This window comes from Medicago truncatula, chromosome 1 (assembly GCF_003473485.1).
Source record: "Medicago truncatula cultivar Jemalong A17 chromosome 1, MtrunA17r5.0-ANR, whole genome shotgun sequence".
In the NCBI taxonomy this organism is placed as follows: Eukaryota; Viridiplantae; Streptophyta; class Magnoliopsida; order Fabales; family Fabaceae; genus Medicago; species Medicago truncatula.
In genome coordinates, this window is record NC_053042.1 from 7,442,683 (window position 1) to 7,464,830 (window position 22,148).

General features: G+C 31.7%; 1 protein-coding gene across 1 annotated transcript; it reads left to right on the forward strand.

Moving 5' to 3' along the window:
- Nucleotides 1–14,995: 14,995 nt before the first annotated feature.
- Nucleotides 14,996–20,664, forward strand: LOC11419223 (eukaryotic translation initiation factor 3 subunit C). The gene is made up of 5 exons (XM_003589299.4): nucleotides 14,996–15,160; nucleotides 15,975–16,023; nucleotides 16,166–16,198; nucleotides 16,296–18,110; nucleotides 19,546–20,664. The coding sequence occupies exons 3-5, from the start codon at nucleotides 16,175–16,177 to the stop codon at nucleotides 20,512–20,514; spliced, it is 2,808 nt and encodes a 935-aa protein (XP_003589347.3). The 5' UTR covers nucleotides 14,996–15,160; nucleotides 15,975–16,023; nucleotides 16,166–16,174; the 3' UTR covers nucleotides 20,515–20,664.
- Nucleotides 20,665–22,148: the final 1,484 nt, after the last annotated feature.

The following is a 22,148-nucleotide window of genomic DNA, read 5'->3' on the forward strand; positions in this document are numbered from 1 at the left end:
ACTATGTGTGCTCATGAATATGATGAGTAGATGACCATGTACTAGTATCTTCTACTTTAAGATTGATAAACAATCGAGAATAACAATTACCTAATCCTAATATAATTAGCTAGTGTGGGCACTAAATTGGAGATGGATCTAAGGTCATCATATCAATGGAGAAATCCGGATTGTATTTGTGGTCAAGCAGTCAAAATAATTTTTGGTCGTTCAATTGAAACCAGCCGGTTTTGAATTTAAAGTAATTTTTTAATTTAAATATAAGCTTTAAATTTGGACAAAATGATCTCCATTGGGCGACAAAAAATGCATCTCTCAAACCAAGAATTACATGCAGTTTTGACTTTGACGGCATGCAATCCAAATCCTTACTGGAGTAGTTCTTATGATACGAATATGTTAAGCATAAAACTCAAGTTTCATAAGATAGTTTTGATAATGAGTCGTGCATAATTTTTTAGAAGGATGTAGATAAATTCATTATGGTTGTTGGTTAATTTATTAGAATATGAATATTTATGTTATGTTTAGCTTTTTATAATTAGATAATTGGTGAATATAATAATTAACAAGAATGAATAAACAACATAAGTGAGGTTGTATCTCACATACTCATCTAAAATTTTAAGACAATTGATATATGAGTTCTCTCACTTATATAGTGTTCAACATCAATTCTTTCTTAAAATTTAAAAGTTTAACTCATTCTTGACATATCACAACAATACATCTCTCAAGTGTGAGCATATCCACGTGTTTGATTCAACACTAGGAATCACTCCCGCTCTCCCATCAACTCCAACCGAACTCTAATACCATTGTTGAGACTTCTTAAGAGCCAACACTAGGTTAGATAATCACATTGGACTAAGAGTGATTACATATGTGATGATAGACACCACATCTTTATCCCAAAACCTTTGAAAAATAAGTATATGAGTCATTTCATGTATATGTTGTTCAACGTCAACTCTCCCATAAAATATTGAACTTTAACTCACACTTAACACATCAGAACAATCATTTGATTATTCCCATCCATACGAACACTAGTTTGAAAGTATTCCTGAATTCCACATTAATCATCATAACAGAGCTCATAGCTGACAAAACGAAAGTGATGAAAGGAGGAGAGGTGAAACCCTAATGTACATGTTAGCATGGTTTGACTTGTTGGGTAGCGTGAGTTATTCTTGGTGCTAGATCAAGGATGTGGAATGGACTCACACTTAAGGGATAGATTCTTTGGTGTAGCAAGTGTGAGTTAAAAGTTCCACATTACTTAAAAAAAGTGAAGGTTGAGCTACATATAAGTGAGAAGGTCTATAAATGAATGTCTTAAAATTTTTGGTTAAGATGTGGTGTCCAACTCACTTGTATAACGTTCTTGCCTTAATGTCGTTGGTCGATCAGGATCTCGTCATGGTCCAACATCGATAACTTCGTCTCACAATTCTCAATCTTAATAGCAACAATATATCCATTCTCTAGCAAAGTTTACACTCTCATTGTTTGTCTTCCATTCATAACATGTCAGTTTGTGTTGATAAACTTTCCACCATTATGTCATTAGTCACACCTCCTTACTCCACTCATGTCAATACCGAGTTAGGATCCTCTTCATTTAATTTTTCTCATTTTGAGAGATAAAGAAACAAAGAATTTAAAAAATGTAAATAATTAATAGTGGTGAGACTCACTTAATGGTAGGATCCACTATCAATTTTTTTTTGTACTTATCTCTCGCTAAAAATGACATTCTCCATCTATTTTAAACAAATGGAGAGGATCCTTACTCGTCAATACCACTTTTTGAGATACTTGGAGGCATCTCAAAAACAAAACAAAACCCAAAATAAGTAAAATTAGAACTAGGTGTTTAAATTGGGTCTAACATATCCCAACAAAATCGGTTTTCTAATGTGAGGAGTGTCTCCTCTTTAAAAGATGGTATGAACATTTCTTAGATGGTATCATAGCTTTTCCAAGATTCATGGGTCATCTGTTCCGCTATCGAGCCACCCACCATTTATATCCACGCGCCAAGCTCAGTAATGATATCCGTGAGGGAGAGCGTGTTAAAGAGTCTTACATCATATAAAAGATTATTTAAACATGTATTTATTAGAGGGTTCAATCATCACTTTATAAATCGATTTTATGAGGTTGCGTGAGACTCAACCACGATTTCTAAGACCATGACCTTGTCTGTTACTATTTTTTTTACCATCTTTGTAAAATGTGATAATGTGAATGCTTGCACTTATTATAGATTATAGAAAAGTAAAAAGTAGCAGCCTGCTGCCAATGCCGGGATTCGTTTTCCTTTTACCTTTTAGTAAACACTACGTGCTTTATTTTTGTCAAAAATATACGTGCTTTCTTTTTTATTAGTTGTTAATTAAGAGTGATAATCAATGAAATAGTTACTTCTCTAAAAAAGTGAAATAGTTACTAGTTAATTGAGCAGAAAAATCTAAGGTCACTTTCAGTAGCTATAGATATTAGATAAGAAGTGTTTGCACTTAGGTTCCCACTACCAAAGTTAGCACAATGTGCGGGTTGTTGGCTTCTGAATCGAACCTCCTTACTTTAAGAGACATGATGCCTCCCCTAAAATGCGACCATCATCATTCTTAAATTTAAAAGAAAAAAAAAAGCATACTGGTCTAAACATCTTACACTTTTTGATCCTCTTTACAAAAAAATTAAAAGTATTTTGCTTACACTTACCTTTATGACACTAGAATTAAAAAAAATATTTGGGATTAAAATTACCATTTAAAAAAAATTGACAAATTGAATATAGCACTTCTAACACAATATTTTGATATTTGGTTCTTTACGATGTGTATGTGTGTGCCAGCTATCAATGTTTTAAAGGTAGCAAAGAAAAATTTCAAGTTAAGACTTTAAAAATAATTTTAGTTTTATTTTAATTAATTGGTCTAATATGGGCTTAGAGAATTGGTCTTATGACCTATTTTTAGGGATTTGAGATCTTTCTTTAAATATTATAATATTATTGTAAGACTATTTTAAAGTCCTCACGAGTCTAAACCTATTTTTAGGGATATTTGAGATATTTCTTTGAATATTATAGTAAGACTCTATTTTAAAGTCCTTGTGACTCTAACTCAGTTAAAAGAAAACTCCCTCCAGTCCTATTTATAAAAAATATTTGACTTTTTTGAATCATTGCATAAATAATATACTCCCTCCGTTTCAAAATGAGTGTCGTTTTAGCCAAAAAAAATTATTTCAAAATAATTGTCACTTTCAGTTTCCAATGCCCTATTAATTACTTTTTTCCAATAGTACCCCCTTAATTATTATTATGCACACTACTTCCAAAGTACCACATTTTACTTTAATTTATAATGATCGGAAATGCACAAATAGTTAACAAGGCTATTTTAGTAAAAGTAGCATGTCTATAGACAACATTATTACATTTCTTAATATGGTGTAACAATCTAAAACGACACTCAAGATGAAGTATTTGGTTTATATTCTAGACAAGATACATTAATTACACAATGAATCTAAAAAGTCAATTTTTTCTTATAAATAGGACTAAAGGGAGTATCGTATAAGGTTTTAAATCTCCGAACACCTCACTAATTTATCTTAGAAGGAGGATTTTTAACCATTAAACTATTTGATAAAATAAAAAAAAATCTAAACACTACTTGAAAAAAAAAACTCTCATTTTACAAGTTTAATGAATTAGAATTATCTATGAGAATGGTGAGTGGTAATGTCTCCTCTTTGATTCTTGAATTGGAACCCTAATTGAGTTTTATTAATAACTTTCTTACTAATATTGTAGCGATTTTACTTTGACTTATCAATCACCCATGTCATGGTCTCTTTTTCATCTTCTCAACCTATTTAATTTATTAATTTTCTTCTCTCCCATATCTCTCATCACCTTTTGATTCAAGGATCACTTGATGTGTATTGAAGCAATTATCCATATCACAACACATCAGTTTTGGGAACACCCAGTTAATTTATTACACATCATCTTAAAAAGGATTTTTTTTTGAAAGAATCTAAAAAAGAATTATTACCAATAACAAACTTCAAACAAACATTTTTTTAGTATTATTAATGGTGTTTTATCTTTATTCAAAAGAAAATTAGTGGTGTAATATCACCATTAATTTTAAGCATCGTTATTAATTTTTTTGACTCAATTAAGCATCGTTAATGGTATGTTATCATTCTGTCAAAATAATTGCATGTTTATCATAATGAATTTTTAAGCATCATTTTTAAAGTGTTCTCGTGATAATGAAATTTTAACCATCGTTAGTACTTACGTTTGAATTTAAATTAACCATAGAATCAATGGAAATTGAATGCACAAACTTGGTTGTGATGCTTACATCATCTACATTAGACAGATTTTATTGAAGCTCAATTTATAAATAATTTTTTTTAACTTTATATGAACTTTGATGTTTGCTTCGACCACAATAGAGTCTCGAAAACTAACTCACTTAAACATTTTTACATAGAAAAATGTACAATAACTTGTTTTGGTTAGAGATTTTCTCATGAGTTTGCCTAAGTAATTCATGTGTACTCCCTTAAAAAAAGTAATTCATGTGCATACTAATTAAATCCTATAATAAAAATCTAAAGGCCAAAACTGAACCATGCCCAGGATGTTGTGTTAATTGCATTTTCCACGAGTTTTCCATCTTTTGGGTTGCATGAGTACACTGTTGATGCTGACAATTATATGTTTATTGTGCACGAGAGAATCTTCAAAAGATCCACCCACACGATTCCTCTCTCACTGTTCAAGCTTGTTACCTCTGAATTTTGGTCTCCTCTGGAACACATTTTGCTTTTCAGGAAACAAACACTAACTCTTCTGTTTGTTGCTACGGTTGGTTTTGACTATTACAGTATTACTAGTACCGCCATTTTGAATTGCATCACCTTTGGACAAATATGAAAAGAAGATAACTTTGTCTATGTTTGTTTGTTTTTGGATCAATATGTAAGAGAAGGAGGCAATATGTAATCTATTATCCTAAAATTAGTATCAGACCACAAATCGTAGATCAACTAACAAAAATATTAAGATTGTTAAATCAGATGTTATAATTGAGGTTTAAACATCAGTTCCTTCACTTGTATGTGTGCATTTTAGAGTGACATTTATTATTTTGTCTACGGAAACAAATCAGTGTAAGGTACGTCTCGCCTAGAATTCGAATATGAGTTGTTACTTGTTAGTGTGTTGGATATGGTAGAACTGGTTGACAATGTTGCACATGTTTGACAATATATGTACATCAAGTATTGGGTTAATATGTCTTTTACCCCCTTTAATTTAAGCGAGTTCCAGTTTATCTCCTGTAAAAAAAAAAGTTTAGATTCCAACCCTATAAAATAAGATTCTTTGATTTTAGCCCCTGACCCATGTCACTGTTCAGAATTGCTGACGTGGTGAGCTGAGTGTCATGTTGACTATGCAAATCTGATTATGTGGCGTGCAGACTCTATAATTAATTAAATTTTTTTAAAAAAATTGTAAAAGTAAAAAAAAATTCAGGACTTTTATTATTACGAAAAATATTTTTTAAAATTTTGAAATATATATTTTTCGGAAATTCCAAAATTTATAATTTACGAAAAAATATATATTTCGGAAAAAAAAATTCAAATTATTTTCGAAAAAGAAGTTTTTAAAATTTTCTCAATAAAAAAAATCTGAAAAATACTTTTATTTTTAAAAATATAGAAAAATTCAGATTTATTTTCGAAAATTTTATTCCAAATTTCTTTTTATGATGTGTTACAGATTTGAGAATTTTTTTAATATTTAAAAATTGTCGATAAAAAAAATCTGGAATTTTTTTTAATATTTAAATTTATTCTTGAAAAGAAAAGTCAGTCCAAAAGAGTTGAAATAGGTTGTTTTCTTTATATATATATATATATATATATATCCCAAAAAGTTATATATAAAATAAAAAAATTCCTAAACTTACTGTATTTAAAAATCCAAATTAAATTAAAATTATTCGAAAAAATAATATAAGCTAATTTTGTAATGTTTTGGTAAAAAATATTAATTTTTTACTGAATTTTTTTATTTTTTCGTTTTTATTTTTAAAATTTATTTTTTTTCTTCTTATTTTTAAATTTTTTAAAATTTATTTTCATGTTTTAAAAAATAAAAATAATTACACAGTGGTATGTCACGTCAGTGTCCACTACACACGTGTCAGATTTTTAAAAAAATTAAAATTAAAATAATTACACAGTGGCGTGCCACGTCAGCGGCTGGATGGGGTCAGGGGTGTTTTGTGGAGAATCTTCATTTTACAGAGGTGTTTTGTGGAGAATCTTCATATTATAGGGTTGAAATCTAAACTTTTTTTTTTACAGGGGTAAACCAGAACTCGTCCAAATTAGAGGGGGGTAAATACATATTAACCCTCAAGTATTTATATTTGGACCTCATCTGAATAGTATAATTGGGCCAAAGACCGAGATATATTGAGTTAGAACAAATTATGATTTGTTTTCTAAAAAAGAACAAAATATGATTTTAATCTATTTTAGAATAAATTTAATTGATTAATAATATTTTTTTGTCCATTTATTTTAATAATTTAAAACAAGAAAAAATGTTGAAATGTAAAATTGAGAAAGAAATTGAAGAAAAGAAAGCGGATACCAATGAGAAAAAGTCATACAAACAAAAATAAAATTATTTAGGCACACGTACAATAATGAAGAAAATTAAATGATAAATAAATTAATCAAATCATTCATTTGTGTGAGTGCTCCCAAAACTTTTACATTTGAGCCCGTCCCTAAGTAAGTATTTCTCCACCAACGACGTCTTATCCAGCCCCTTGTTATTAATATTAAAGAAAATACTAATATATGCTTTAGAATACATGTTAAGAAATAATTATAGTCGTAATTTATTTTGAACATCGTGTATTCATTTCTTTGAAAGTTTTAAAAAAGAATTGTTTTTCTCAACACAATATATTCATTTATTTCTATTCCTTAACATGTGTTTTTTTTTTTTTGGTAAATTATCATCTTTTAACTTGTGCAATAAGGACACTTGTCTAAAATATACCCTAATATTAACTAATTAAAAACAATTAAGTTTAACTTCTTATATCAATTAATTAATAAATATTAGTAACAAAAAAAAAACTGTTGGGCTTGTAAAAAAATCATTAAATTTATCTATCTGAACTTAATTAATTGATTATTCTCTTTGAACTCCTTTTTTTTTTATAGCAATCTCTTTGAACTCTAATAGCTGCATCCAATCAATTGATACGAATTATTAGTACGTAATAATAATGTTATATGAAAACAATAATATCCACTGACCTGAGTGACCTCAAATCGCATGCATATGTCGTTGGTTAAAGAAGTTTGCATGACACAATGAGAAACATCTATCATTAAGATATTGAAAAAAGAGAGGATTGAAAGGAATCAAATCAAATAATATCAGTTGAATTCGTCCAAGGGGCACTATTACTCTTCATGCCCAAACATGATGTTGAAATACTTGATTTTTGATAACATAAAAGCCAACCTCGTGTGCTTTTAATTAACATGTACACTTAATTTCGGTCATATTAGTTGCTAATGTTTAGTTATGTTGGGGACTTTTAAACTTGTAGGGAATGAATCTTATCAACATTTAGCAATACATGCAAATGCTTTGTACACTTAAAATTTCTAATTAGGTGTCCATTTTATAGATACGTACAACATTGAACATTTGATAGCATACCCCCTTCCTCTTCAAAGCTCTAATTAGGTTTCAACCAAACGACTAATTCAACCCAATTCAATATTTAAGAAAATGGATTTGTTTCACTAAATAAAAATGTGACATTTTATGGTGTATAAATGAGACAAGTCTTACATCATGGTCAATTCTATGATGCACAAATGAAACAAGTCTTACATCATGCACAAGTTAATTTTTACTATTGAATCAATTTTATGGTGCACAAATGAGACGAGTCTTCCAACCATTTTGCTTGTATATGTTTGACAAGAGAAACATGTATAGCCAAATAAAAAATTTTAAGACCTTGTTTCAATACAAAATTTTGAGGCTTAAAGCACTACCTTGGATTGCTCGACCCAAGGGCTAGACCTATTACCTATATATGATTCTTCATTTATATATGTTGTTTAATATCCAAAAAAATTATTCAAGGTGGAACAATCCTAACTCACCGGATATATGAGACTCAGGGCCGTCCCTATAAAATTGGAGGCTCGTCTCTCGTAGTAAAAATAGGCCCCTAATAAAAAAATGCACAATTTTTTTAAAAGATTAATCTTCTATTTAAATTGAAAATAACACTCATATTATGGTTATTAGTCACCGAAATTAAAATTAGCAATTATTTTTACTAAAGACGTACTTGTTAATGGAAATAGATGACAAAAAATTCAAGATATATAGAAGTTTTCTACATTCATAGATAACTCTGAAATGCAGTTTAAATTATAATAGTCTAGTAGTTGTGTATGTAATTGAGACTTTTATATTTGGTTCAAATTCATACAAATGCTCGGGATTGAACCTCAAGACCGATGACTCAAGTGCATTCTATTTTACTACTAAACTATTCCAAGATATCTATTGATTTTTTATATATTTTTTTATACCTAACACTTTTGAGTGCTATATTTTTTTTTTTAGGTTCCTAAAATTACGAGGCCTGACAGTGTAGTTCACCTTGCACATGCCAAAGGCCGTGCCTGATGAGACTAAAAGTTACAATTGGCATCTCTGTAACTTTATGTTTTGTAATTACGAAGGCTAAGATACAAGGGATCAAATTCTTTTTTGAAACGCGAGAGAGAGAGAGATATCAAATTCTATTGCTACATATTTGTATTTTAAATTTTGGGTTGAGTGTACGAGTCTTAAAAACACATTGATATATCACATGACTGCCAATCTCAACTTGGATGGTGAGAGGCACATAGAGGGAGTTTGTAACCAAACAAACTAGAGAAGTTTCCATTATTTGGCAAGACCTCTTCCACTACGGGTCCTATATGTGGCACTTACTTGGCACGTTTTTGTGATATATTACTGCAAGATAAAACACCACTATGGATTCTTAATTTCTTTTTTGTTTGGAACTTTTGGCACATAAGGGTTCCACCAGCTCCAGGATAGACACCACTCCAAACTATCATGCAAAACACATACAAAAGTTAGGGTTAGCTGTAGCCATATTCACATGCGTCTATGTCAAAATTTAACTTAAAAAAAAATCGTAAAAAGGTTGTCATATATAATAATATACCACAGTTAACTAAAATTTTGTCCCCTGTAATTTAAGCAAAATTTCGATTTACCCCTCTATAATTTAAGCAAATTTCGATATATCCTCTGTTATATCATCGATTTTGTACGGTTAAAATGAATGAAGGTCCAAAATAAAAAAATCTTTAAATCACAATGACGAAAACTAAAAAAGAAAATTACAAAGTAAAAAACTAAAAATGACCTATATTGCATGAATAATCACTATTAACCCAGCTTAATATACATTCTTATATCATTTGTTATCATGATTCTAAAACTTAATATGTGTTGCGCCAATCCCTAATACTCACAATTTAGCTTCATTTAGTAGTAATCTAAAGAAGTAAACGACAGTAATTAGTGTGTTTTGACTCTAATTGTATCTTCAACTATACCCTTTTGACCATACTATATATTCCATTATGATTACCTCTGTAGGAATTTAAGTCATCGTCCAGGATTTCAATCTTTACAAATTAAAATTCCTTTTTCAGAGTCTCCTTCTTTCTCTGTCTGTACTATGTATTGCTTTATTTACCTTTAATAATTAAAATCCCAGAAAGCTATTATCATTGTTCCAACGTTATACTACTTTGCATCATCATCTATTATTCTTTTTTGAATCAGGCTGACATATAATTGATATGTATTATTATCTATGCATTACTTTTGAAATAATCCCTAAATCCTAGAATGGGAAAATGAGAAACGGTGACAAGTAGAAAAAAGAGCAAAGGTAATCTTAATGCATGTTTGAAACCACAATAAATTTTGATGAAATCATAATGATTTTGTAGAACCCATTTTATTGTAAAATTTAGGGTCATGCTTAGGGCACAAGTTAAGAACTAAAAAAGAAAATGAAAAATAAATTTTGTATTTAGAAAATAAACTTTTAAACTTTTTAGATGTTAAATGCACAATTTTCAATACTATATTACTATATTTAGTTTTCTTAACACGTGCCTTGAGGGCACAAGTTAACTTTTCACTAAAACTTATAATGATGTAACGTGATTATGTCAAACGTATGGGGTAAATTTTAACATTCTTAAATATTATGGTCCGATCTAATTCAACTTTAAAAAACTGGTGGCTTGACCTGTGAATATAAAATGTAGGTGATCTAATAACGAAAGACTAATATAGCAGGTGACTCAATATATTCTGGAGGAGAATATAATACCATCTTAAAAATTATGGACTATTAACACAATCTCTCACGCCTAACACTATTAAACCTAATAAAGAACCTAGTGCATAGATATAAATGGTGGGTAGCCGAATAGCTAAAAAAATAAAGAAGGACGTCCAACGGATCTTGGAGGATGCTCTAATTTCATCTTGAACATAGTGGTTGAACCTAACATAATATCGTAAAATTGTTTTGTGGGATAAAGATTACCCACATTTATAAACACATGTTCATATCATCTTTTGTAATATGAAAGACTCTTAACAAACATGCGATTAGTGATGGAAGATTACGAGAAGAAGACGGTGTATTGACATCTCCGGTGTGGGGAAAAGTTGAGGCAAAATCTAACAAAGCTAACAAAGAAGATTCTATTGTGGATTATTTTGGATCATCAATTACATATTAGAAGACCCATGATGGTGTAAGCATTTGTGCTTCACAAGAGCTATCGCTATCTTTTGACTCCAAAAAAATACTAAGAGCTATTATCACTATCTCATTTGCATTCAAAAATTCAATTCACGTGTCATGAAAAACTTACAAAACTAATCCTATGATGCATACATACAATACATAAACTTATTATTAGGTGAAAGTTTTCCACATTTTACCATTTTAGAAATGAGCCAACATGATTTCCTCCAATAATAAAAAGGTATTGAGAAATCTGTAACATGGGTTTCTTTTAATTTAAAAAAAAAAAAGGACGGGACCAATGAATGATAGCATCAACTGTTGGATAAGGGATTCTCTAGTTTAGACTTTGCTTGGTAAAGAGTGGCGGACTAATTAGCTAACTAATATGGAATGATCTTATATTATATAGGATAACAAATAAATTAATTTAATTGATACTAGATAATTAGGGAGTTGAATTTGTAATGCTTGATTAAAAGTTAAATATGAAAATTAATTTTTAATGTTTTTTCATAATAAGGACAAAATTGAGAGAAAAGAAATCGTAATTCGTAAGCTATAAATTTTCAAACCCTATTAGAAGTCAATTATAAAAAAAAAAATATATAAGTCAGTAAAAAAATGTTATAAACTCTTGGCAGAATTTTTTTTTTTTTTGACAAACAAATCTATTTTAATCACATGAGTTTATAAGATCATTCACTGTAAGGCGTAAGCTCAAACATTGCCATTTTCAAACAAAACCTTATAATATTCAAGAGTGCCACCTAAGAAGAAAAAGGAGAGAATAGACAAAAATTTCGTTGATTATTTGTGAGAGGGAATGAATACATGGCATAGAAGTGCTTATTAAAAAACAAAATTACTCTCGTCCAGAAGCTCTCACCTGTGAATAACATAGTCAAACAATTTTCCAAGCTGAGAGATGACCCTTTTGGGCATTCTACTCAGCCCACTCATGGTATTTTCTTGTTTTGGGTTACTATGCTCTTCTGGTCTTCTTGTAATAAATAAAGTAGAAATTTTAATTTTGAAAGATTGAATTGATCAAATATAATTTAAGGAAAAATTAATAAATTGATTAGGTATCATAAAGGTTGTTTATGAAGTTGGTGTTGGAGAAACAATTCTATTTTGGAGGATCAACATTTGCGTATTCAAGATGTGGTGCGAAAGACTTTTTTGTTATATGATGAATGCATTTCTTATTATCTCAATCATGTTTGGACCCACACTCATCGCGTCTCTTAGCTCATTGGATCCCTCCTCCACAAGGTACACTAAAACTCAATATGCAGCTTTCTAGAAGATTTAAGCAGTTTACCTCATTGGTTCCCACAAGTTTTAACTCTCTCTCCCTTATTTCTTAGGTTTCCAAACAAGAGAAATGACCAACTTCTCTTCTATCTCTCTCCCCTCAACTTCTCTCTCCCCCTATTTCTCCTCCACCATACACAATGTTAGGGTTTTTATTTGAATTGGAGATGAACATCCTCATAATTTTGTTGCACGCACATATAGGCAACTCAATTGAAGATGAATTAGCAATGAAATGAGAAGACATTGTCGGATGTTTTTTTTTCTAGGGAGATAAATAAATTGGCAGGGAAGGGAGATATGAACAAGAGAAAAAAGAGGAATGAAAAAGAAGATCTTGTTTTTAAATTTGAAATTTTGATATTTAAGTTTCTTTCAATTTCGTCTTTATGAACATTTGTGTTTTTGGTTTTGGTCCCTCAAACTACTCACTTATTATTCTGCCAGTCCACGACTCCACGTAAGCCACTAATGCCTTCTCAACCTTTGTCACGCTAGCCTCCGTTTGCCAACACAATGTTTTTTTAGAAGTTGACGTTAGGGACCAAAACCAAAAAGCTAACAACTTATAGATTTATTTTAAAACAAAAAAAATATATAGGAATTAAAACCAAAAACGCGCTAAATTAAAGGAAAATTTTACATATTTAGGCGTAAGAAAAATGCTCTTCATTTAATTTGGTGGCTTTTGGTTGTTGCGAAACAAAATACTGTTGGGTGATGAAGTAGATTGTGTAGGGATATTTGCTCATATACAAACAATAACGTGCGGTTGGTTTAAATCATATGCGGATGATAGTATGGTGCTAAATAGAACTGATATAAACATAGGTATTGACTACGCAAAGGTAAGATTGAATTAAATTTTTGTTTGAGTGCACCCTAAAGTAAATTAAGCCAATTTTACATATAAGTATACTACGAAGTTTGACTTTTAAGAATTAATTCTATCCTTCAAAAGCAATTATCTTTAAAGCTACAAATCCTAATTTCTAGCTTTCCTAGAATCAATTTTACATTAAATTTTTTATTTTGATTATTACAACCTATTATTTTACTTTATCAATTCTCCTTCTTTTTACTTTGTAATTTAATTTGATGAATCAAATTTAATTAGAAAACTTTTTTTTTTTTGACAAAAAAAAAAATAGCCCCAAAAAAATGTATATGGTCATGACTTACCCAATTTTGAATTTTTCTTTACGGTATCCCCATTCAAATTTACTGTATTTTTTCTTTTACATTTCTTTTACGCTATATTTTATCATTTTTGGCAACTAACTCTAGTATTATTTAACTCAAATATATTTTATCAAAAAATATAAAATATATGAACAAATATTTTGTAAAAAAAATTAGTTTAATGATCGTATTTATTATGTTTTAAATTAAATATAGAAAATTTATTTATTTAAATTAAATAATATATCTACATTTAGTATTGATCTACATATACACATTTACTTGAATTTAGCTATCTCCATTTTAGTAATTATACATTCAAAAGCAATTTTGATAAAAAAAACTATCCAAACAACATTCAGTTTGTTTAATCAATTCTGCATTATTGTATCCAAAAATAAATCAATTCTCTCAAAATTAATTCTGTCAGAATCAATTCTAACAGAATCAATTCTATTAGAATCAATTATATTCAAAGCTGAATCAAACAAACACTAAATGGTCTGTTCAAGGTGGACCAAACCCCAACACGGTGTTATTAAATGTAATGTTGATCGTGCCTTGTTTAACAACAATTCACTCATGGGTTATGGTATGTGTTTTAGAGACTCAATGGGTCAATTTTTATTTGGGAAATCAAATTGGTTGCATTATAGAGTTACCACTATGGAAGCTGAAGCTATTGGACTCCTAGAGGCCATCAAAACAGCTATAGAGAAGGGAATGCACTATGTGGAGTTTGAAACTGACTGCAAACCTGTAGCAGATGCACTATCCCTGCCTACAGCACCCCATAATGAATTAGAGCAACCACATTCATGTCATTTATATGGGTGGTATAAATGGATCCCACATAATATATTACTACATTTTCTATATATCCATATCACTCCTTTAAAATTTTAAAATAGGTCTCACTTATCTTACAATATACTATTAATTAAAAGAAATAAAACTCAAAGTATTACAAAATCTGACAATTACAGGAAAAGGAACGTAGTAATGCATTGCTACCATGTATAATTTAACTACTCAATTCCAAAGCCAATTATCCATGATATTATGACACAAGAGCATTGGTTAGTGTGATACCACCCATATGGATGGGCGATGTGTATGCTCTTAGGAGACATTATTTCCCAATATAAAAAGCCTTATAGCTAACAATAGCGATTATGTGGTATCGTTTGTTCCGAGGCAAGCAAATAAAGTAGCTCATAGCATTGCTAGAGCCTCTTTATCTAATCCTAGCCCCCATGTTTTTTATGATGTACACTTTAATTTGTACTCTTTGATCATGAATGAAATGAATTAGTTTTGCCATTGCTTAAAAAAAAAAAATTAAAAAAAAAACTGTTCAAGGTAAACTGGTAAAACATCCATGGAGTAGACTGTTATTTTTCTGGTCGTGATGCAATTTGAAATTAAAAGAAAGAACAATTGTGATGTGATAACTTTATTTTATAGTTTCATTTTCCTAATAGAAGGGTTAGTCACACCTTCTTAATTAATGTGCTCTATCAGCACTGCAGGCGGGTGGGAAAAAAAAAAGAGTGGGCTGGGCGAGGCCTTGTGGTTGAAACATAACCCGACCCGAGAAATCACATTGATTCAACTAAGACGGTGGTTTCTTGTTCCAACTCGTCCGTTCCGATTCTCACCTCTCTAAACGCACGCACGCGATTCTCACTTCAATCTTCCAGGTAAATTTCTAAATTTTCAATGAGTTGTGGGTATTTTTGAGGAATTTTATGTATTGTTTTTTGTATTTAGTCTGGTTCATCATTGTAACCTAAACTTGGTAATTTTATGTTGATATGAGAATGATCTTATTCTATTATTGAATTGAGTGGCCTGTCATTCTATGTAAAAATAGCATATATTTGGATTCTCTGATTTAATTTCATTACTTTCTAATTCCAAAGTTGCAATATCTAAACTTGTTTATGAGCTCACTATTCTTCTGCTACTGCATTTCAAACTATTTATTTCCTTATAAACAATCATGTTTCTCCAATACATTTTCTCCCTTAATTCTCTGTGCCCTATCGAAAATGAACTTAAATATATGTGTTTTGAGTTCCAAAACACATTACTTTTTTTGTCATAGTTTGAATCTGAACCGTAGCTTTCCGTTTATGAATTGATTAGTCGAAGCCTATTTTGTTGCTTTTACAATGATTTTGAGGTATCAATACACTAGCAAGTTCTGCTATATTAGTTTTCAAATTTATATTACATTTCCAACTCATTTCTGCAGCATGTACTTGTGGCTAATAATAGTACTAGCACTTTGAAATGTGGTTTCTGTATGATATGTGGTATTCAAATGTATTTTACCAGTCATTGTGATAAGTTCTGTTATATTAGTATGTTTGCTGCTGTTTTTTGTACACAGTATGTGTTGGTGTTGCATAATCTAGTTTTTGCTTGATGTCTGCAGCACCCAATGTTACTTTGGATAGCAGATTTTTTATTTTTGTTTATGGTTGTTAAATTAATCTGTTGTTGATTTAGGGTTCTTCAGCATCCATCTTCCAGACAAGACAAGACAATCACACAAGAGGTACACCATAACCTTAATTCTCGACTTTGTTGTTTATTATTGTTATTCTCGTGTTATGTTATGTTATCTAATCGATAAACACACAATTGAGATATGATTTTGACATTGTTGTTACTTTCATTTCATATACGTACGTACACAGAAACCTACCATGACTTCCAGATTCTTTTACCAGGTATGTTCATTTCTTACTCTTGTTGTTTTATTCGCACTCGCGCACTCACTCACTCACTCACTGTCTCATCCAATAATATGTTCTTTTCTATTGTTAGGGTGGTGATCAAAGTGATACCGACGATGAACCCACTGATATTGATGACGAACCCAGTGATACTGAACCCGCTCCAACAGATCCAAACGGTAAAAGCAAATACTTGGCTGGTGGTAATGCTGATGACAGCGACGATGATGATGGCCAAAAGCGTGTTGTTAAGTCTGCTAAAGATAAGCGTTTTGATGAGATGGCTTCCACTGTTGATCAGATCAAGAATGCTATCAAGATCAATGACTGGGTCAGCTTGCAAGAGAGCTTTGACAAGATCAACAAACAGCTCGAGAAAGTTATGCGTGTTATCGAGTCCCAAAAGATCCCCAATCTCTACATCAAGGCGCTCGTAATGCTTGAAGATTTCCTCGCTCAGGCTTCTGCTAATAAGGATGCCAAAAAGAAGATGAGTCCCAGCAATGCCAAAGCCTTCAACTCAATGAAGCAAAAATTAAAGAAGAACAATAAGCAATACGAGGACTTGATTATCAAATGCAGGGAGAGTCCTGAGAGTGAGGGCGAAAAGGATGAAGACGATGAAGACTCTGACGAATATGAGTCCGATGATGAGATGATTGAACCTGATCAGCTCAGGAAGCCGGAGCCTGTATCGGATTCTGAAACTTCTGAGCTTGGTAATGACAGGCCTGGTGATGATGGCGATGCTCCTTGGGATCAAAAACTTAGCAAGAAAGACAGGCTTTTGGAAAAAATGTTCATGAAAAAGCCTAGTGAGATCACATGGGACACGGTTAACAAGAAGTTCAAAGAGATTCTGGAAGCCAGGGGCAGGAAGGGAACTGGAAGGTTTGAACAGGTTGAGCAGCTTACCTTCCTAACAAAAGTTGCTAAAACACCTGCTCAGAAGCTGCAAATTCTTTTCAGTGTGGTTTCTGCTCAGTTTGATGTTAATCCAGGCCTCAGTGGCCATATGCCCATAAGTGTGTGGAAAAAGTGTGTGCAGAACATGCTGGTCATTCTCGACATTCTCGTGCAGCACCCAAACATAAAGGTTGATGATTCTGTGGAGCTAGACGAGAATGAAACTAAGAAAGGGGATGACTATAACGGACCCATTAATGTCTGGGGCAACTTAGTTGCTTTCTTAGAAAAAATAGATGCCGAGTTTTTCAAGAGCTTGCAGTGCATTGATCCCCACACACGGGAATATGTTGAGAGACTCAGGGATGAGCCTCAGTTTGTTGTTCTTGCACAGAATGTCCAGGAATATCTTGAAAGCATTGGAGATTTCAAAGCTTCTTCTAAGGTAGCCTTGAAGAGGGTTGAACTCATTTACTACAAACCACATGAGGTTTACGAAGCAACGAGAAAATTGGCTGAGATGACAGTAGAGGGAGATAATGGAGAGATGAGTGAGGAGCCAAAAGGTTTTGAGGATACAAGAATTCCTGCTCCGTTTGTTGTTACCCTGGAACTTGTGGCGCGGAAACCCACCTTCCCGGAAAATAGCAGGACCTTAATGGATGTGTTAGTATCACTGATATATAAATACGGAGATGAGCGCACTAAAGCACGCGCAATGCTTTGTGATATATATCACCATGCTCTTCTTGATGAGTTTGCAGTAGCCCGTGATCTGTTGCTTATGAGTCATTTGCAAGAAAATGTTCACCACATGGACATTTCGACACAAATACTTTTTAACAGGGCTATGTCACAGTTAGGTCTTTGTGCTTTTCGGGCTGGGCTGGTTTCTGAAGCGCATGGCTGTTTGTCTGAACTTTATTCTGGTGGACGGGTGAAGGAATTGCTTGCGCAAGGAGTTTCACAGAGCCGTTATCATGAAAAGACCCCAGAACAGGTACTAAATCCCAGCTTTTTTTTCAAATAGATGTCCCATAGCATACAAGTGCTTACGTTATATCTGATGTTCAGTAATATAATTTTAATAGATCCAATGTCACTGCTCTAAAGAAATCTCTGTTTGATTTTTCATAGAAATAGAAAAAAAATAAAAGGTGATCTGGATTGCAGTTTAGCTGCCTTATTTATCTTTACATTGACATTGAGTGGGGGTTAATCAATTTTGTGGTATAATATTATTGCTCAACTGGGCTACTTCAAACAGAAGTTAAATTTGATTATTGGCTGCATATTTCTGCTCTCTTTGCTGCTGAATTTCATTTGAATCATCATATTCAATTGAATCACGTATCTTTTGTTTTTGTTTCTAAGGTTATTATTCATTTTTGTTTTTATCTTGTTACTGGGGGGGGTCTGTTTTGTTTACAAATACTGTGTTGAGTCTCCTTGTTGTATAAACCATATCAAATTAAGGGAGAAGGATAATGTTAAACTCATAAAGCATGAGGGAAAGCGTGGCCTTTTCTTACCCCACTCAATTCAAGATTTTTTATTTTTGCCATTGGTAGTTCAGTTTGACTAACAAAGTGTGCCTGAATTTTAGCATAACTGAAATTGATGAGGGAACTTTTGTGAGATTTTTAGATAACCATGTAGTGAAATCAGAGCATGACATTTTTTTCATTTCTTAAAAAAAGATGAGTACATTCTACAGTAGAAACTCTATAAATTAATAATGTCGGGACCGGAGAAATTTATTAATTTAGAGAGTTATTAATTTATCGATAAATTAATAATTATTAATTTAAAGAGTTTTTAAGTAATTATACTGTACATACCAATGTGGCTATCGTAATTATACAATACAAAAATACAACACCTCAGCTATTGGATGCAATAAGAAAAGTTAGAGATGAGCTCCAAACAGACTTGAACTTTAAAGGAAAACAAACAACTATTGAATCATATTTCAACAAAGTGTAATATTTTTTTTTTCAGTTTCTATGAATTATTAATTTATGATTTTCTTGGGACCGAAAATTATAAAGGGATCTCCCAAAAAATTATTATCTTATTATTTTATCGAATTATTCAATTTTTTACACTGGCCCAAGTCGGGACCGGACAAATTTATTATTTTAGAGAGTTTATTAATTTACCGAGTATTAATTTAAAGAGTTTCTACTGTATTAGATATCACAGAAAGTTTTCTGTCTTGGTAGGTTCAAACCCCAAAATTTTGGATTACGATTTTTATGATGTTGTGAATACCACAAACAATAAAGGCTCATACTTTATATTGGATTTCTCGAAATCCTAATCGGCATTTTTTGCCATATTTCTATCTACCGGGTCAGTTTCTTTCGGCTGCCATGAAAATGTGAGGGTTTAATCTTTAACACACTGTCAACTATTCTTTAATTATCTTTCAGGAAAGGTTGGAAAGAAGACGGCAGATGCCATATCATATGCATATAAATCTTGAGCTCCTGGAATCAGTGCATCTTACATCTGCTATGCTGCTGGAAGTTCCCAACATGGCAGCCAATGTTCATGATGCAAAGCGTAAGATCATCAGTAAGAATTTCCGACGCTTGCTTGAGGTCAGCGAGAAACAAACATTCACCGGTCCTCCTGAAACTGTCAGGGATCATGTTATGGCTGCCACAAGGGTTCTTATTAATGGAGATTTCCAGAAGGCCTTTGACATTATTGCATCTCTTGACGTCTGGAAATTTGTGAAAAATCGAGACGCCGTGCTAGAAATGCTTAAGGACAAAATCAAGGAAGAGGCACTTAGGACATACCTATTTACCTTCTCTTCATCATATGATTCTTTGAGCGTGGTTCAGCTCACAAATTTTTTCGATCTCTCTCTTCCTCGTGTTCATAGTATTGTCAGTAGGATGATGGTCAATGAGGAGCTTCATGCAAGCTGGGATCAACCAACTGGGTGCATTATTTTCCGAAATGTTGAACACTCAAGGGTGCAGGCTTTGGCATTCCAGTTGACTGAGAAATTATCTATCCTTGCAGAGAGTAATGAAAGAGCTACAGAAGCAAGGTTAGGCGGCGGTGGGTTGGATCTGCCTCCAAGGCGGAGAGATGGGCAGGATTATGCCGCTGCAGCTGCTGGCGGTGGTAGTGGAACGTCTTCAGGTGGCAGGTGGCAAGACTTGTCCTATTCTCAAACAAGGCAAGGCAGTGGACGTACGGGATACGGTGGAGGAAGAGCATTATCGTTCAGTCAAGCTGGTGGGAGTGGTGGCTATTCTAGAGGACGGGGAACGGGTGGAGGCGGCTATCAGAATTCAGGGAGGACTCAAGGGGGTTCAGCATTGAGGGGACCCCACGGAGATACTTCTACCCGCATGGTTAGCCTTAGGGGAGTTCGTGCTTGACATTGCTTTTACTCCATTTAACTCAGTATTACAACTTTCTGTTTTTTTAAAGGATATTGTTTTCTGTCTTTCGTTTTTGTACCATTTATTTTCATTATGCACTTAATCTAGATTCTGGAGTTTTGATGAAAATTTCTGTGTTTTTATTTATACATGTTCTCAATTCCATCCCCCTTCCCCAAATTCCCAGTGTTTTTTGTTGTGCCAATCTTTATTCTGATTTTTGGCGGTGATAAATGAATGAAGAGTAATGATATATCATATATGAACGGAAAAAATTGTAGTACTACTAATGGAACAACTTATAAAACCAATTCCATTTACTCAAAAAAAAAAAAAAAAAAAACTTATAAAACCAATTCTTAATTAGGTTAAGAGAGAGAAAGAAAAATTATTATAAAAATCTCAATAGTTGTTTTTTTGTCTAGTTTTATAAATGGGTTTTTTTAACCTTATGCAATGTTGTATAAGTTTTTCTAACCTATACAACATTGCATAATTTAACGTACAATAAGTGCACAATTTTAATCCATACAAACTCTCTTTTTAATTGTTGTCCAAAAAAAACTCTCTTTTTAATTAGGTTTTTTTTAAGGATAATTAAGGTTTTCTTGAATAATGGTTTGTTTTTTCTCTCTCTATCTTCTCTATTAACATCTGCATTTATTTTAAGAACGTCCCTTTATAATTTTAATGTTATTATTAAGGTTGTTTGCAGTCCCTTTGATTCGGTTTAAGCTGCGAGATAAAAGAAATTAACGGTTCGATTTGGTTTGATTAACTTTTAAAAATTCATATGAACCAAATGAATATGGTTAGGATTCGTTTGGTTGGTGCTGGTTTTTTAAAAGAATAAATTGACACAATTTTTTAAATAAAATTTTTACTTTAAGTTTTTTAACATGTACCTTAAGAGCAACTTAAACGCAGTTATTTCAAGCCAGTCCGCCAGCATGGAGTTGGAAAAAGTTGGTTATTTTGCAAGTATAACCATTGAGGTCCGCCAGCTTGGAGCCATCGTTACCTGCTGAAGTAACAATGCTCATGGGTTACTTTGAGTAAAAAACTAATATCAACACCACAGTTTTGTTTTCTTTTTTGACTTGTACTTAATAATATATATGTTACCATTTCTGATAAGTAAACATGCAGTGTATTAATTTATTTTACCATTTTATTAAATTGATTTTTTTTTACCTGTTACGTTTAATTTTATTTTCAAATATTTTCATATTAATATTAATTAAAAACACTAAAATTAATATATTAAGTTGCAGTACAATTAAATATGAACAAAACATTAATATGTGAGGTAAATTTATGGGATCCAATATAAGTTTTTTAGAGTTCGCGATTGGAATTGAAATTGAGTGGGTTGTTTCAAAATGATGTGTTACAATGGGATCCACAAAATAATCATTTATAAAGATTATCATTGGAGCTGCTCTAAGGGTACGAGTTAATATTTCCCTATTCTAAATAATTTGTTACGTAAATAAAAAACTTATGACAGGAATAGATGAATTGCGGAGTTTAGTAATTAATCAATTATATCTCTATTCCTAAAAACAATTAATTACTTTTAAAAATGAAAAAAAAAATATTATAAAGTATGATCTAATTTTAATTATTTT

Coding starts and splice junctions, on each gene's coding strand:
- LOC11419223 (XM_003589299.4), top strand. CDS start 16,175: ATGACTTCCAGATTCTTTTACCAG. Junction 16,199..16,295: donor CTTCCAGATTCTTTTACCAG/GTATGTTCATTT, acceptor TTCTATTGTTAG/GGTGGTGATCAAAGTGATAC. Junction 18,111..19,545: donor ATGAAAAGACCCCAGAACAG/GTACTAAATCCC, acceptor ATTATCTTTCAG/GAAAGGTTGGAAAGAAGACG.